Source organism: Vespa velutina, chromosome 3 (genome assembly GCF_912470025.1).
Source record: "Vespa velutina chromosome 3, iVesVel2.1, whole genome shotgun sequence".
Taxonomy (NCBI): domain Eukaryota; kingdom Metazoa; phylum Arthropoda; class Insecta; order Hymenoptera; family Vespidae; genus Vespa; species Vespa velutina.
In genome coordinates this window covers 3,989,743-4,007,300 of record NC_062190.1, presented here as the reverse complement: position 1 = coordinate 4,007,300, position 17,558 = coordinate 3,989,743, and the positions used below count along the sequence as shown (strand labels likewise).

The following is a 17,558-nucleotide window of genomic DNA, read 5'->3' as shown; positions in this document are numbered from 1 at the left end:
ATAAGAACGTACACGACGTTTTCGTTATAATAGTATTTTTTTTTCGTAGTCTCTAATTTCACTGATTAAATTTACCAGTTTGCAGATTCCATATCGTAGTCGTGTTTTACTCTACGATATTCGATAGTATGCACGAAAATGGATATCGTTTGTATAATATACGTTAGCTTTTGTTGATGATCGAACGATTATTATCGTGTTCGGATTTCGTTTGTAGACAATCATATCGAAAATACGCTTTACGCGAAAGCGTGTGTGTTATTTGTTAAAAAATAAAAGAGAGAAAAAAATATTTCATTGATATTTTCAATAAAATTTTATACTTTATTTCATTCTCCCTTCTATCGTTTAGATTAACATTTGGGGACATAGATAGATATTGATTAGAAGTAAACTTGATTGGACTACGACGGATTAGATCGGTCCATCGGAATTCGTTAGTTTATGCGTCTTTAAATCGCATATCGTATACAGATGCGTGATTATCATCAGTGTACATTGCAGTGTAATATCGATAGATGTTGTTAGCAACAATAACAATTTACTTCTAGTAATTCGAGTTGAACGACCAACCCCGAGATCTCTAAGCCTCTGCCATATAGAGAAGCGACGCGTAATGATTTTGACCCAATTCGGTAACGGAAGTGTCTGATTTATCGCACGTGCTACGTTAGCTGAAAAAGATGTAGGAGAGAATTGCATGAAGCTATCAAGATGCTGTCAGATAGATCATATCGATCGTACGAACTAGTATTATGTTATCGACGTATATACATATGTCATTTAAATTTACCTTTTAATGAACTTTTCTAGATGACCAATTAGAGGTTTATTAGACTACTTAACTCGAATACCTCATTAAATTCGTTACTATTATAGTACTCGTATATTCTTAATTTATTACTATTATCATAGGATTCTCGTATCTTTTTTTCTTTCTTCTTTCTTTTTTCTTTTTTCTTTTTTTTTTTTTTTTTTTACAACGTATGTTCGAAAGAGAGCAACGCGTATTATGCAATCTTATGATTTATCTTATCCGTGAAAAGGAATATAAAAATTTGTAAGACATTTTAGCAGTGCGATCTGACAATAAATAATGTTTTACGAATATACGTAGATGCAAGCATGGATAAGAGATTCCTCGCGATAAATTCGACGGATAATCGGTGTGCGGCATATCGAATGTAGCCCGCAGGAATAAATATGCGTTTTTCAATCGATCCTATCTTCCGACAATGTGCGGAATAGTACGAAGGTGTGACGACAATATACCACATATACATGTATATGCCATAGAAAAATAATAGAATGCTAATCGTTGCTCGTGTTTGCCTTATTCCGCATTATTTCACTTTTTCTCGATCGCATTGTTTCATTTTTCTTTTTTTATCGTTCGATCTTTGATCTCTACGGTAATGTTTTCCTGTTCTAGAAGTTATTTAAACAGATTTTTTCTTTATCGAAGTTTTCAAAATTTATTTAACCGAAGAAAATACGATAAAAAGAAAGAAACATACGAATAGTAATTATCTCAATGGTTCTTGTGGACGAAGAAACACTATCGCTAGTGTATAAGTTATGTCACGTAGTTTTGAAGTAGAATCTCTGTCATGGCTGATGAACTAAAGTCCACTAACCTCGTTACAAGTTAAGTGAGTTAGATTGGGTGCCGTAAATTATCCTTGGTCACCTCTTAAACCATTCTAATCCTTTCTTATCGACGTTTATGAAGCTTTACTAACGTCATGAAACTTGAACAACTACGTGAGAGAAATACAGAATGAAGCTTATAGAAAAATGATCTCTCATTCGCCGACCATTTTATTTTCAACTTTTGTCGTTTTGTTTCCATTTGTTACAGAATATATTTTTGTTACAGAACGATTGCCGACGTCTCTGGTATCAGTCACAATAGGTGAGTAAAAAAAAGAATTTTAATAACGATAACAAGGATAAATATATTTCTCATAAAATGTATCTTACAAACTTGCTAGTATTAAATTTGTAGAAAAACTGATCATTATCTCGATAGTTTATCATTATGCTACCTTTTATCGATCAACCATGCTAGAAACAAAAATTCTTATTCATTAGCAGAAAAGTTTACGAGTTAACAGAAAAATTACTTTAAATGTTACGAAAATTTCCATTTCATTACTCTTTTTTCGACTTTTCATTTTCAATTCCTTTTCAATTCAAAACGATTCGAAAGCTCTTCGTAATTCTTTGAGAATAATGGGAAGATTTCGTGTTTATTTTCTTCTTTTTCTTTCTCTTATTCTATCTTCTTTTTTCTGTTTCTTTCTCTCTCTTTTACTTTTTTTTGTTTCTTTAGTCTCGGAAAGAAAGTTTATTCGGTAGTAGTATAGGGCAAGAGCTCAGGGCCGTAGATTCACGGAGAACCTCTTCGAAAGTGGCAAGAGCCTTTGGCTGTTATATATACCTATAGGTGTCAGAGCTTTATAGGCGCCTTTTTTTCTCGAAGCTTTGTCGTTCGTCTTGCTTTCCTTCCACCTCCTCTCTTTATCCGTCCTCGAAAGATCGCCATTCCCCTATCTCTTACCCCCACTTACATTCTAACGTTCTTCGCTTCGACGCCGTCTCTCTCCTTCCACGATCCTAGTCACTGTGCCGGAAGCAGGGTTGCAGCTTACAGTCTCTTTCTGTTTATCTTTAGCCGTGAGCTTTTGTGTTTGCGCAAGCTCTCCTATGCTTGGATCCAATGTCGCCGCGTACCCACATCTTCACGTTCGTGTTTTGGATCCAGTGGGAAAGAGAGAGAGAGAGGGGAGGTGGAGAGGAAGAGAGAGAGAGAGAGGAAGAGAGAGGAAGAGAGAGAGAGAGTGAGAGAGATAAAGAAAAAAGAGAAAGAGGGAAAAAACAGGAAGACCTTTATTTATTTAGTTTTTACTTGAAGTTTGTGGAGTCTGTACGGGAAAAATGCTTAATTACCGTAAGAGTCGGCCTTTGTTTACTAACCTTTATAAATGTTACACTAAGAAGCCGTCAGATAAGTCCTAATGACCCAAAAGAAAAAAAAAAGGAAGTAAGATCAGACATTCATTAAATTCTTTTTATCTAACGAAATACATGCGCAACGTCGTATTGAATTATTTGATGGATTTATTTCGCTGTAAACCAGAAAAATATTTATACGTTTAATTTAATTGGAATTTTTGGATCTCTTCATAATTTCCGTCCTCCTAGTCGTACATGTCAAATTAAATTTAGGTATGTACTTTACGTTTATCGATCGATGCGTATGAATTATACGAGAGGATGAAATGATGGTCAAAAAAAAAAAAAAAAAAAGAAAAAAGACAGACTTTTTTATTTTTTTGTTTTTTGTTTTCTATCGAAGTATCCTTGCTTAATTAACGGCGTGTCCTATAATAAACGACTTTTATTCGTGTCAGAGTCGTTCGAGCGTTCAGAAAAATTGATTAGTCGGATGTCGTGTCTCCCAATTAGTTTCGAACGTGATCGAACATTTATCGATATAGCGAGCAACGATTATGTCGATGGAAACTGACGATGAAGGAACTGTGTGAATATATCCATATATACACACACACAGACACACACACACACATATATATATATATATATATGTATATATTTATCTATACCGGGTGAGGCACTCAAAATTGGTTATCTGAACAATTTCGTTATATTTAGCTTGATAAAAAAGAATGTTCGTGAGAAAGTCACACTATTTCAAGAAGCACATTAGATGATGAAAAGAATTTTATTTCAATGTCATTTTCTTCACGAGATTTCTAAATCATCTTTCTATATCATTTTTTTTTGCATGAATTGATTTGTCCCTTCTACCATTCCGAATAGAATAATATCAAGGACCTTGAAATCTCGTAAAAAAAGTGACCTTAAGAAAAAATTCTTTTTTCTATCAGATGTATCCATTGAAGTAGCGTAACTTTGTTCTGAAGATTTCTTTATAAAACCAAAAATGATGGAGTTATTTAAGTGGTCTGTTTTAAGTGTCTCACCCTGTATAAGTGCATCGGTAGAACAACAAAGTTTGGAATTTTGAATACTGACCCGGTTTAAAGCAAACTCGCAGAGAGAGTACCTCGTTGAAATACGTACCATCTACCTTCCTACCAAGCTACCTTTAGTTGGAGAAGCTCGAGTCGTTTCGCTTGAGATACTTTGAAAGTCCCAATGTGTTTAGCCGGAGGACATGGTGCGACACTCGCAGTGTGTCTCTACCGACTCGGCTATTCCGTATTTCCTGACATTAGCACGTGTTTCTGCAAAAACTTTGTTAACGTAACGCGTTTGTCTCATTTCGTTACGTTCACTTCGTCTATGATACTGTGTGAGTGAACGAAAATGAGAACGTTCATGGAACATCCAAAAAAAAAATAAAATCTTTTTATTTTCATTAAGAGTATTTTAATTAATTTCGATTAATATACTGTCGAATCGATCGATTTATGTTCTATGTACCCTTGTATGTGTGTGTATATTAGATCGTTCATTAATAATTAGTATCTGTTCATTTCTTAATTAATTGGTGTAAAGTAATATCTGTACGTCACTTTTGATATCGTCAGTTCGTACGTATGTATGTTTCGTTTCTAACTTGTTGCATTTGAATGTATTGAAAACTTCATCTAACACATGCGTTTAGTCGACTTTACGTTGATCTCTTTAGGTGTATATATATATTAAAAAAAAAAAAAAAAAGAAAGAAAGAAACAAAAGGGAAAAGAAGTACTCTGAATATCAACTCTGAAACTAACGATTATTTATTTTTTTCTTTATATGTACATATACATGTATATTTATATATATACATATAGGAAGGATAATATTAAAATCCTTTCGATTCCTCTGCTACGAGTGTAAACGAACGAACGATTTTTATTGCGAGAATATCGACGGTACTGTTTAATCGACCATATGAAAAATACAGCGAATTAATGCGCGAGCAAGATTTCCTCTTCCGAAATGCAAAAAATAAAAAAGAGGAAAAAAGAACTAAAAAAGAGGAAAGAAAAATTGCAAAGGAAAATAAATAAACTCGAATTCGTTCTCGCTTTTTCCCCGTGTGTTACGCGCCGTTCGCGTTTATTCGGATGGATTTATATCGATACGAGCGATAAAACGTTCGGCGTGCAACAAAACGTGTAAATTGCTATTGCATTTATTTATTAGGCCGAATGAACGTCGCTCGTATATATATATATATGTATACGCACGTACACACACATATTAAAACATGATAGTACGTACGCGAGAAGCGTTTCGAAAAAAAGATAAAGTCGGATAAAATGGAGAGGCACGAAACGTTGACCTCGATGGAAAATGTATCGTATTTACATGAATACAAGTAAAAAATAGAAGGACATACGTAAAGAATTTCGTCACGAAAAAGCAAAGATCTTTATCGGTTTGTATTTTGTGTCGATCTACCACAAAACAGAAATAGAGAGAGAAAAAGAACGAGAAAGCAGATTATCGAACAGCATCCGATATCCGTGGAAACGTGCGTTAAAAAGTTTGGTGTCGTTGCCACGGGCGATGTTCGCGAGGGTGGTTTTTGCAATTAGCGATATCGGCTATGTCACCCCTAGCTTGCCGAACGAACGACATGCCGGCTAGCTTTAGTCAATGTGTGCGTCTGTGCGCACCTTCCAGAGGACACAGAATGTGCTTTGGCATTTCGCCAAATTTTCACCGTCCGTTCTACCCTTCTACGAGTAACCTCCTCATCACCACCCACTGCTCCTCTCTCTCTTTCTCTTTCTTTCTCTCTCTCTCTCTCTCTCTCTCTTTCTCTTCGTCGTACTTTTTCCTATATACGTTCATGGGAACGTATATACATCGACGCCTAGGGCCAACAGACGCGTTATCAAACGATTTATATCGATGTATTGTAAAATTTGTGGTGGCTTGCGTGTTGTATGTTTTCAGGAGAATCAGTTCGTTGCATTTTGTAATGTTACGTGGGTATGTTACGAAGTATTGCCCGAAAGGGAACGAGACCCTACAAAAAAGGGTTCCGTAAGTTACCGGTTTCTGCCTAAAGCCAAAAAGATATCGCATTCTTGTTTCACGTGTTATCAGTTTTAATCCGATATTCAACGTTAATGACTTTTCGACTGGTAACCCAACGAGACCTGAGTTTTCGTTATTATTGTACCTTGCGGCTGTCGTACGAATTTGTCCTTTTCTTTTGTCGACAGATTGTCATTTAGCGTGATGAAGTTCTTTTGAGAAATTAACCGATGAGTTTTCATATTAGAAAAAGTTTGTTTTCGTTATGTACTCAAGCTGTTTTTATCATCTCAGTCAAATTTATGTATATCCACGTACTTTTTAATTATGCGTTTATCTTTGTATTTTTCTTTTCTTTTCATTTCATTGAACCTATCCAGCTCTTAATTATTACGTGCTTTACTGTTGGCGTAGTTAGCGTTATCATTAATAATCCAGGTTCTTCGATTGTGTGATTAAGTTCTTACGAAAGATAGAGATAGATAGAGAGACTCAGAATTGGCTCCGCTCCGTGAATCCATTGAGAGGCAGGACCGAGAGAGATTCACGGCTCGAATATTCTCATCATCGATCGTAAAGAGAAGAGAGAGAGAGAGAGAGAGAGAGAGAGAGAGAGGAGGAAGAGAGGGAGGGAAGAGCCATTGTGGAATCACGTCGAATAGGCTTTGTGCGATAACATTTGCACAGTTGGCCGGCATTTTGGTTCGGCTTTGAAGATATGAGTCGCATTTTCTTCTTTCGTTTCATATTATTTTAAGACTCTGTGCAATCTCTAGTAAAAGAATCTAGCTCTCTAGGTACTTTGAGAGATTCAGAACGCATAATCATTTATTATATTATTATCGTTATATTATTCGTAGTATTATTATCTGTTAGATTTTATAGACAGATGTTAGTACGATACCTCTTTGCTATTGGTAATCGATCATTCCCGGACTCCCGTCGAAATGTTTGCATTACGCGCTCGGAATTAAAATTCACCGTGAACGTCGCGTATCTCTCTTGTGTGCTCTCTCTCTCTCTCTCTCTCTCTCTCTCTCTTTCTATCTACCTATCTATCTTTCTATCTCTGTCTGTCTATCTGGCAGGCAGGTTACGCGCGTGCGCTCGCGACCTCTCTCGTATTATATTACGGCTTGTAACGGGGCTATGCATATTGTAGCGGATTATGCATATTTTTAAAATAATGTTGGAGTTTAAGGCTAGTCCGCTCCGATGGATTACGATTACGTATTCATTTCCCGGTTAAAAAGGGGAGACAAATTTTCCTAACCGTTATGAGGTGGAACGAAGAATCTTAATTTTCTATCTAAAATTCACAAGATTATTTTTTTTCTACCGTGAATAATAAAATCTTAAGTTAGAAATAATATATTAATAGTTTATACAAATATATATATATATATATATGTAATCTTAATTAAGAAATAACATAAATCTTATCAATGATAGTCTAATTAACTTTGCTGAAAGACAAGTACTTTAACCAAGGAATAGTAACCAAGCAGCGAGCGAATAAACGGACTCGCTTTAGGAATAAGGTCGTGGCATATTGCCTCTGGGAAAGTCATCGAATGAGGATGCGCTCTCCTGAATTCTCGGCCGACAATGAAAGTAGCGGGAATTTTTGGAGAAGGGACAGAGGAGAGTAGGTAGTGTTCTTCGTTAAGAGAACTTGGCCGGGAGATGGGAATAAGACGACGATACTTGGAACTAGAGTGAGAGAGAAAGAAGTTAGATTGCATAAAGGACGCAGCTGTGAGGACACTCGAGAGGATTCTTCTCGGGGAAATCCATGAGAGCGTCGTTCCCTTGGATAACGTTGGAGAACAAAGACCGGAATAAGCTGAAATAATTGGCAATTACAAAACCGAGGCGAATATTAACATTATCTTTCGCCCCTGGAACGTGATACGGTAGTACGTTCGAAGAAAAACCCGCGTGATTTGCCTTTCTACGAATATTGTGTGTGTTTATCTATTTTACTTTTAGAATAAGAAAGATAAAGATAAAGATAAAGATATAAAGAGCTTGAAAAAATGGCAAAGTCCTTCGAACGATAAGCATGCAGCCTTCGCATGGCTATCTAAAGATAAAAATGAGGAGGAAGGAACTCGACGAACTCGCTTTCGAACAATTATCGTTTCAACTTTCGAATCTCTTTTCTCTTTGAATCGTAGCGAAGCGCGAGAGCTTAAAAACGGCTGTTGAGTGGTCGCACGAGAGTACCCGACTGGTAAGCTCGCAAGCTGTAAGCCGAAACCGAAACTTTTTCTGTCCATCGTTCGATAAGCTTACTCGTTTAATTCTTCCTTTTTTCCCTTTTTTCCTAAATTGTAAAATGTGATGAAATAGGATGAGAAAGTTTTTTTTTTTGATAGATCGACCAATCAAAAAGTTGAACAGGAATACTGAATCGATATATATATATATATATATATATATATATATATATATATAATTACAATTAATTTTTATTAAATATAAATTACGTGGTTTATAGCTAAGCACGATTACTTTTTTCGAATTCAATAAGGACAAGATTAATAATCGAAAGAGAGAGAGAGAGAGAGAGAAAAAGAGAGAGAGAGAGAGAGAGAGAAGAAAGATTCAATTTGGATTTCGCGATCGTGAGTGAGTATCCTTGACCCTCAGTCCGCTCATTAACCAGAACGTATCTTCGTTTTCCCTCGCTGTATTTCTCTTCAGTCTCATCGTTTTCCTCGAGCTCCTCATATCCACTCGTTTTCCCAAGGGAAGTAGGAGAAGGAAAGCCGAGATTAAATCGTAACGTATTAATTAAACGTCCCTCGATGTAGCTACGATAAATATTCTAGTATTTTCTCTCTCTCTCTCTCTCTCTCTCTCTCTCTCTCTCTCTCTCTCTCTTTCGGATGATGAGAGTTCATTGAAATACGAATAAGTAGATACCGATTTATTTCTTTTATATTCAATATAATCGAAAAAAGAAAAGGAAGAAGATGAGAAGAAATAACGAAGGATCGTTTATATCACAACACGCATCAATAATAATATCCGTAGTCAAAGTGTACACTCTGACGTGCATGTATTTTCGAGATATTTCAATATTTGAAAAAGGCCGCAAGCAAGTCCCCCGAGCACTTAAACGACGAGATCGACGACGAGTGTTTTTCTCCTCATCGAGCTTTTCGCAGTGCGAACGAATAAATTTTTCTTCAAATTGAAGAGGCTACGAAGGAAAGAGAACGAGTGAGAGAGAGAGAGAGAGAGAGAGAGGAAAAGTAAAGAAATAAGAAGTGCTTAGATCATTCGTTCATCGTGCAGAAGGGCAAATAAAGAACGTGTCTCGATGCATAAATTCAACGAGTTTTCTCGATCGACCCTTCGACATCTCGCATTAATTGGCGAGCATGAGAAAAAAGAAGCACCGATCCAACGTCGAGAGTCAATCGTCTCTCTGTTGCGCGAATATCCGAGGCAAGCGAAGAGTCTCTTTTGAAATAGCGACGACGAAACGGTGGAGTAAGAGAGAATGAGAAGAAGAGATTACAATAAAACGTGCGATGTTGTATTCGTAAGCGTCGGTAATCGCCTTATCGACGTTTCAACTTACCGTATAACCAACTCACAATCAATTCGACTTTTGTGTTTGTTATTAATTAAAAAGTAATTAATCAGAATTAAATCGAATTAAAGTTAACGTTCGTGGGGGATGGAAGTAGGAAACCGTTTCGTCTCGTTTTTCGAGTCTAGTCGATAAAAAGAGCGTAAAAAAGAAGGAAAGAGTGAGACAAAAGAAAGAAAAAAAAAATTGAAAAGGAAAGGATCGAAGGGTGAGGAAAAAACGAATAGGATGATAGCAACGGCGGCAACGGCAACGACCACTCTTCTCGTCGACGGTTCCATCGTCGGGCCTGCGCCATCCAAGGACAATGTCAATATTTAAGGAGACGGCAATTCGTTTAGGGAACTTCGGGTATACCGCGCTATTACCTTCGACTCGATCGACTCGTTTCCATGATCTTTCACGGTACCTAGAATCCTTTAATTACTTGAAAAGAAAATATCGAACGATTATAAACGAAATCTCGTACCTCATGTACATACAAAAGAAAACAATAAAACAAAACAAACCAAAACAAAAAAAAAACAAAACAAAACAATCAAATAAACATAAAGAAAACAAAGGAAAAAAGGATGAAGTATATATAATTATATTTTCTTAAAATAAGTAAATATTTATTTTTAATACCGATTTTTATGGGACACCCGTAACATACACTTTATTTATTAATGTGTCGTTGTACTATCACACGTACGTTCAGTTATGAAGCATTAGTGTTGTCGTACGTTGTAATATGACTGAAAACTAGCCGATGGAATAAGGAACAAAAAACAAAAATAAATAAATGTGTAAAGGGTGGGAAAAAGTTTTCACTACTACGTGCTCTTCCAACGATCTACAGAAACCACCAATGGCAACAACAGAGACGTTTCAGAGGCTTCTACGGCATAAGCTCAACGCCAACTCGCAGCTTTTGCGTATAGATCCCTCTCTCTCTCTCTCTCTCTCTCTCTCTCTCTCTCTCTCTCTCTCTCTCTCTCTCTCTCTCTCTCTCTTTCATTCCATTCTCCTCTCAGTAAGCTTTGGCCATACCTTCGTGACATACGATGCGACGGTTCTTCCACGATTTCTCAGAAAGAAAAAGAAAGAGAAAGATAGAAACTGCACAATTTCGGGTTCTCCGAAACTTCTTGAAAATACGAATATATAAAAATGTCAGTCTGCTTTTTGTTGCAATGTTCTTTTTTTTACTACTGACCAAGTTCGTTAAGAGGGAGGGAAAAAGGAGGAGGGAAAAAAGGAGGAGGAGGAGATTAAGTTTTAGAATTAACGATCAACTTCGAGAAAAATTGTTCGGTTTTTCTTCCGTAGTTATAATCTAATTTTCGTCTTTCCTTTTTATTAGTTTACTCCGTTGGTTTTCTTTTTATTATTCTTTTCTATTTCGAACGAAATCTCCGATGGTAATAAAGTCAAATGAACTGTTTTAAGAGAGAGAGAGCGAGCAAGTCGAGCGAGTCGAATAATCAGATGCGACTATCTCTAAAAATGAATTTGAATTTTTGCAAAAATATTCTTACTTCGGTTCGTTCGTATAGTCAACGACCAATCATATATTTTAAAAAGACGTGCTTTTTCGACTAGTCCCGAACTCATTCTTTCCCTTTGAGCTCGTAAGATTTTCGGATAGCGATAGATACATTCGTAGAAAGCCATGCAGCTTTTCTTCGTCTTTTCTCTTCTTCCTTTTCTTTCTTTCTCTCTCTCTCTCTCTCTCTCTCTCTCTCTCTCTCTTTTTCTCTTGTTCGCTCTTTTTCGCTCATCCTCGCTCCAGTAAAAGCAATAGAGGCAAACGGTGCGAGGGTACAATTTATTATCTCGTGGTAAATCCGTCGAGCATGGAACGAATCGTTCATTCGCTAGCTCGCAACTTTCTCGCAAAGTCCTTTTCGAGGACAAAGCTTTCTATTGCCAAATCCGTGATCGAGAAAAGGAGAATGGAGTTATATGTGCGTTACTAGAAGTTGACTTTACCTGTGGTTCATGTTACTTCACGAAAAAGAGAGAAAGAAAAATCGAGAGAAAGAGAAAAAGGGAAGGAGAGAGAGATAGAGAGAAAGAATCATTTTTAAAAATTTTAATATCGTATACTAACGTCATTATTTAACATACGAAAACATCTTTTGTATTTTTATTCAATGAGTGTTCTAAAGTTCTGTTCTTTTACCAGGTTGGATTAAAAATATCGAGGTTACGATCGTAATCCTTTGATGAATATATTCCTTAATGTATTTTTTTTTTTTTTAACCAAAGGACACAGAATCGGTACAAAACATCGAACGATTTAACGACAGTCGACCGAAAATTCGATGATAAGAGAACGTCAGCAGACCATTCGAAAGCAAACTGTCTTGAGATTGTCGAATATTTCGAAAAGTTTAAAATGGCTTTGTTTTCTTGGTTCATTTAATATAGAAAATATGTAGGTGTTATAGAAAAAAGAAAAAAAAAAAAAAAAAAAGAAAAAAATATGATCTAAGTGTCCTGGTTTTCCTTTTGTTCATCGTACGTAGTACGTAATATCTGACTTGTCCTCTTCGTTCAACAATGAGTCACTTTCATTGTCCCTTCGAAGAAAGTGGATCGTGCTGAGTCGAAATGAGAAAGAAAAAGAGACGGGGATGTCGTTTCTGTCGTTGTTATCTGAAACAGATCGGGCTGGTTCGATCGTAGAAATGGACGTTCGTTTGGAGTTAAAGAGAAAGAGAGAAAGCAAGGGTGAAAGGAAGAGAGAAAGAGAAAAAGGGAGAAAAAGAGAGAGAGAGAGAGAAAGAGAAAGAGGTATCGCTTACGCGCTGAGACTGCCAACGAGATATCGTTAAGGCAAAGATGGACGATAATGCTGGCGTATGAATGCCGTCGACGTAACGTATCGTAAGCATTACCTATGATTTATTGACGAAACTTTTCGATCTACTTATCCCGATCGGCCGTTTTCCTCCCTTTTACGTTCTCTCCTAGTTCTTGTTCCCTTCTTGTTTCTTTCTTCTTTATGGATACCGTATGGAAAGTAACATACGTAACCGCACAATATAGTCTCAAACTTTCAACGATAATGCGCGAAAAATCAGCGGGTCGTGAACGTTCATCTTCTAAGGGAGGTTGGAGGACCTTAAGAATACGACAAATATTTTTGTTCGGATTACTTTTATTTTCTTCGTGTTATACGTGTAAAGTGTAGAGTATCGTTTCGATCAATCGATCGACCAGTAAAAGAGTATAACAAGTATTTATAGAGATATTATTTCTTTTTTAGAGAGACACGTACGAGTGGCTGTTGTTTTTAATATTGTCAACATATTTCAGAATCTATTGGACTTTTGTTAACGAATATATAATGTCCTATTGATTTCATATGCAAACTACCCTTTTGCAAGTATATAGAGGCAAAACTTTTTATTACGATAAATCAAGTTCTCACTTTATTTCCACAAAGTGACCGCAATCGGATTCGTTGAGAACGATTACATCACGACTAAAGAGAAGCTTGAATGAGTTGAGGCTTCGAAGGTACGATTTAATGATGGTTCTGCGTTCTCGTAAGAGAGAGAGAGAGAGAGAGAGAGAGAGAGAGAGAGAGGGAGAGAGAGGAGACCTTTGGACAAGGAGCCCAAGCTTGAATAATTATGCGAGACTTTCCAATTACGGATCATGCTCGAACGAATTGCACGACACTTGTCAGCCAGACGTTATCTACGTTCGGAATCCGCTCGATTCTGCTTGGAGATTTACTTGACGAAAACACGTGTTCGTTTTCCTCGTCATATCGTGACCCTGAATGTTTAACACGAATGTAGGCAGTGTTAATCGTTCGATTTACGTTCCCATATAATTTGTAAGCTTCGTTGACAACTTTTTTTATGTGTAATTTACTTTTTTCTTTTTTTTTTCTTTTAACAAAATGATCTCCAGCTAACTTGTTTGTTTGTTTCTCTCTCTCTCTCTCTCTTTAACTCTCTTTCTCTCTCTCTCTCTCTCTCTCTCTCTCTTCATAAACACACAATTAATACCTATGCATATACAAATACAGATAACATTCGGACATACAAGAAATTAATGAATTTCCATCAGATATCGTGATATTAACGTTCAGGCTATTCGAGTCATGGCTGCTTGAATTTTTGACGATCCTCGCATCGTTTGAACGCAGCTGCTCTTTCGGTTAGCCGCACTCGTTCGCCGCTCATTTTCAAATAAATATCTTCTACCATATTGTATGTCTCTTTTCAAAACATCCAGAGAGAGAAAACGATCTATTCTTCAAATATTTATCGTTCACTCATTTTGTCCATTGCTATTTTTCAAACCATAATTATATTTTTCTTCTTAAAATTAACGGAGATAACGTTAAAAATAACATTCATAAAATAGGTAGAGATGGTGCTTTTACACTTTAAGACACATTGAGTAAATGTATTTGCTTATCCACGCCATTAACTACTTGACAGTAATTGATCGCGTATATCATTTGAATGAAATACTTATGAAAATCCTATTCTATCTCAATGTTCCATTCTGATCCAATTCTAGCTTTACTTGCTACTAAAACTAGTATACTACTATTACTACTATTATTAATATTATTACTGTATTACTACTACTGCTATTACTACTGTATTACTACTAGTGTATTACTGCTACTGCTATTACAACTGTATCACTACTACTATTATTAGTATATTACTAGAACTGCTACTGCTATAGTACTATTATTGATTTACTACTACATTACTACTACTATTATTGTACTATTACTATTACTACTAGAATACTATTAGTAATCTACTACTGTACTACTAGTACTATTACTAGTGTACTATTACTAATATATAACTACTACTACTACTACTACTACTATATCACTACTACTACTAATAATAACGTACTACTGCATTACTACTACCACTACTACTACTACTATATCACTACTACTACTAATAATAACGTACTACTGCATTACTACTACCACTACTACTACTATATAGCTACTATTACTACTACTTCTATATCACTACTACTACTAATAATAACTTACTACTACGCTACTACTACCACTACTACTATATCACTACTACTACTAATAATAACGTACTACTATGCTACTACTACTACTACTACTACTACTATATCACTACTGCTACTAATAATAACGTACTACTGCACTACTACTACTGCTACTACTATATCTCTACTACTACTACAATTACTATATCGCTACTACTACTCCTACTACTATATCGCTACTACTACTATTATTACTATATCGCTACTACTACTACTATTACTACTACTGCTACATCACTATTACTACTACTACTACTATTACTATATCACTACTACTACTATTACTACTACTACTGTTACAACTACCACTACTACTACTATACTACTACTACTACTATTACTATCTTTCTTTTTTTTCTTTTCATCGTAAATAAAAGAGAAAAGCGTAGCCTCCGGCAGATGTACATACGTCATGTGTATCTTCCTGTCGACCCTAGGACGGGTCAAGCATCGACCGGTGGCAAACAAAGGGCGCGAAAATATCGTCGTCGTTGTCATCTAAGTAGTCTCAACCTTCTCGAACCTTTTCGAGGAGAAAAAATTCTTGGATCAATTTTTTCGTAAATATAAATAAGTGAAATCTCTTTTACATTTAATAAATAGATATATATCAAGTCTAATCGAATGACAAAGTCGACATTAAGATTGAAAAAATAAATTATATTTTTAAAGGAATCGAGTATTTGTACTTTTATTAAATATAATAATTAAACATGAATTTTTATATTGTCAATTAAAAATAAATTGATTTCATTTCGTGTAATATTCAACTATTACTACTATTAGTAGTATCTATTACTACTATTAGTAGTATATCACGAAACAGATAAGAAAGTTAGTAAAAATGTAATAATAGTTAAAAGAATGAACTGAAATCGAACTCGAGTTACTGTTTACGATATTATCCTTCTCTCTCTCTCTCTCTCTCTCTCTCTCTCTCTCTCATTTCCACTCACCTTCATAAAAGTACGGATAAACTAGTAGCGAGAGTATATAGAGGTGCTAGTTGAGATTAAAGTTCGGCTAGTCTGCCCTTCGGCTAGACGCTACTTGCCAACAGTGCACCGTCTAGTTTCAAAGCGGTTGGTGGCCATCGAGACGATTATGGCCGGTAGGTAGGATTATGCAGCCTACGGCTCACCGGCGCTCGTAACTGCTCACCGACAACCGAGCGAAATAGCCACTTCTCGCGACGCGTCTCGTTGGAAAGAGAAGAAAGAGGAAGAGAGAGAGAGAGAGAGAGAGAGAGAGAGAGAAAGAGATAGAGAGAGATTGTAAGAGTTGGTTAGTCGGTTGCTCCAGGATGGAAAAGGACGTTGCTTCTAATGAGCTGGCACATAGCCAGAATCTTGTACACGAGAAAAGATATTCGTCTTTGAGAGAAAAAGAAAAAGAAAAAGAAAGAAAGAGAAATATTGTTCCTTGACCTTAACTGATTCAGCTCGGTCAACGAGAAAGATTCAACATTCGAAAATGATATTTTCCTCTGCTTTTTTTCTTTTAATATAATTTTCTAGATAATGCTTTATATGTTTCGTGAGACATTCTACATACGAATTTACATACTATTGGTAGACTGTTTCCGCAGGATATATTAATATCCGCGATATCTCGAAAAAATGAGGGGGAGAAGGGAGTGCGATGTGGTAAGGATGGTAGGTGGATACGAAGGAAAAGAGAGGGGAGAAGTAGATCCTGGGACTCGTGGATCGTGCTTACGATAGACGGAAATTGGAAGCACTTTGAAATATCGTCTTTACATCCATGTACGCGTGCGACCTCGACGAAAATTTCAAGTGGCACTAGATCTTTTTGAATATGACGATGTAGGGAGAGCAGCTACGACCAGAACGGTAAGGCAGATGGGACGAAAGGATGGAAAAGGTAATTCGAATTTTGCGGGAGTCTTTCTCTCCTTCGTCGGGAATTACTTTCAACGGTTTCTCTTGATTTGTTTCGGTTTCTCTCTTTTTCGAGCACGAAATATTGCGTCCAGGTATTCGTCGTTCAGCGAAATAAGAAAAATAATATAAAGGAAAATAAAAAAAAAAAAAAACAAAAAAGAAGAAGCCGAAAAAGAAGAAGAAAAAGAAGAAGGAGGAGGAGGAAAAGAAAGAGAAGGAAAAGGGGAAGAAGAGAAAAAGATAGAGGAGAAAAAGGATAGAAAAGCCGTGCTATTTCGGTGCAGTGCGATATTACGGGAGCCGCGATAAAATCGACGGTACCACGACGGCAATGTGAGTAGGAGGAAAAGAAGAAGGAGTAGGAGAAAGAGGAGGAGTTAGAAGAAGAGTAGGTGGGGAAAGAGGAACGACACGTTCCTTTCCTTTTCATTCGCCACTTCAATGATGGATTACCCAAGAGTAACAACCTTTTTTCCTCTTTTCTTCTATGCTCTCTTTCTATTTTTCTCTTTTCGTCATTCTCCGTTACGTCCCAAGACCACCAACGTTTCTCTACGTTGACCTGATAGCAGTAGCGTGTATATACTATTATATACATACGAATAGGTATTACCAGTACATAGATACGTTAGAGCATAATAATGCGAAACCTCGTGCCGTGCAACAAGAATGGTATTAGTGTCTGTGATGATTGTAGTAGTAGTAGTAGTAGTAGTAAAGGGTTGGTAGTGAGATGGGGTTGAGGGGGGATTGGATGGTATGGAGATGGCGGAGGCAGCCGCGACGTGGCCTCTTGTTCTTTCGAACAATGGGACGTTACTTTGTTTTCTGACGTAGCACCAGTGCGCGCGTTTCGGGCCGAGCATACACGCGGAATCTAATCCATATCCTGCCTGGGAGGATGAAATTTACTACTTTAATAACATTGCTCGTGGGCGCGAGCAGAGACGAGGTCA

At 36.6% G+C, this 17,558-nt stretch overlaps 1 protein-coding gene across 8 annotated transcripts in view; it reads left to right on the top strand.

Moving 5' to 3' along the window:
- Positions 1-17,558, top strand: part of LOC124947620 (teneurin-a) — a 487,449-nt gene that overhangs the window by 116,371 nt on the left and 353,520 nt on the right. For all 8 annotated transcript variants that reach the window (XM_047490033.1, XM_047490032.1, XM_047490031.1 and 5 more), the window contains exon 2: positions 1,880-1,915. Coding sequence is in view for 5 of the 8 variants with exons in the window: in XM_047490031.1 (XP_047345987.1) it covers positions 1,880-1,915 (36 nt within the window). In the remaining 3 variants the exon portion in view is untranslated. The remainder of the gene's footprint in view (positions 1-1,879; positions 1,916-17,558) is intronic.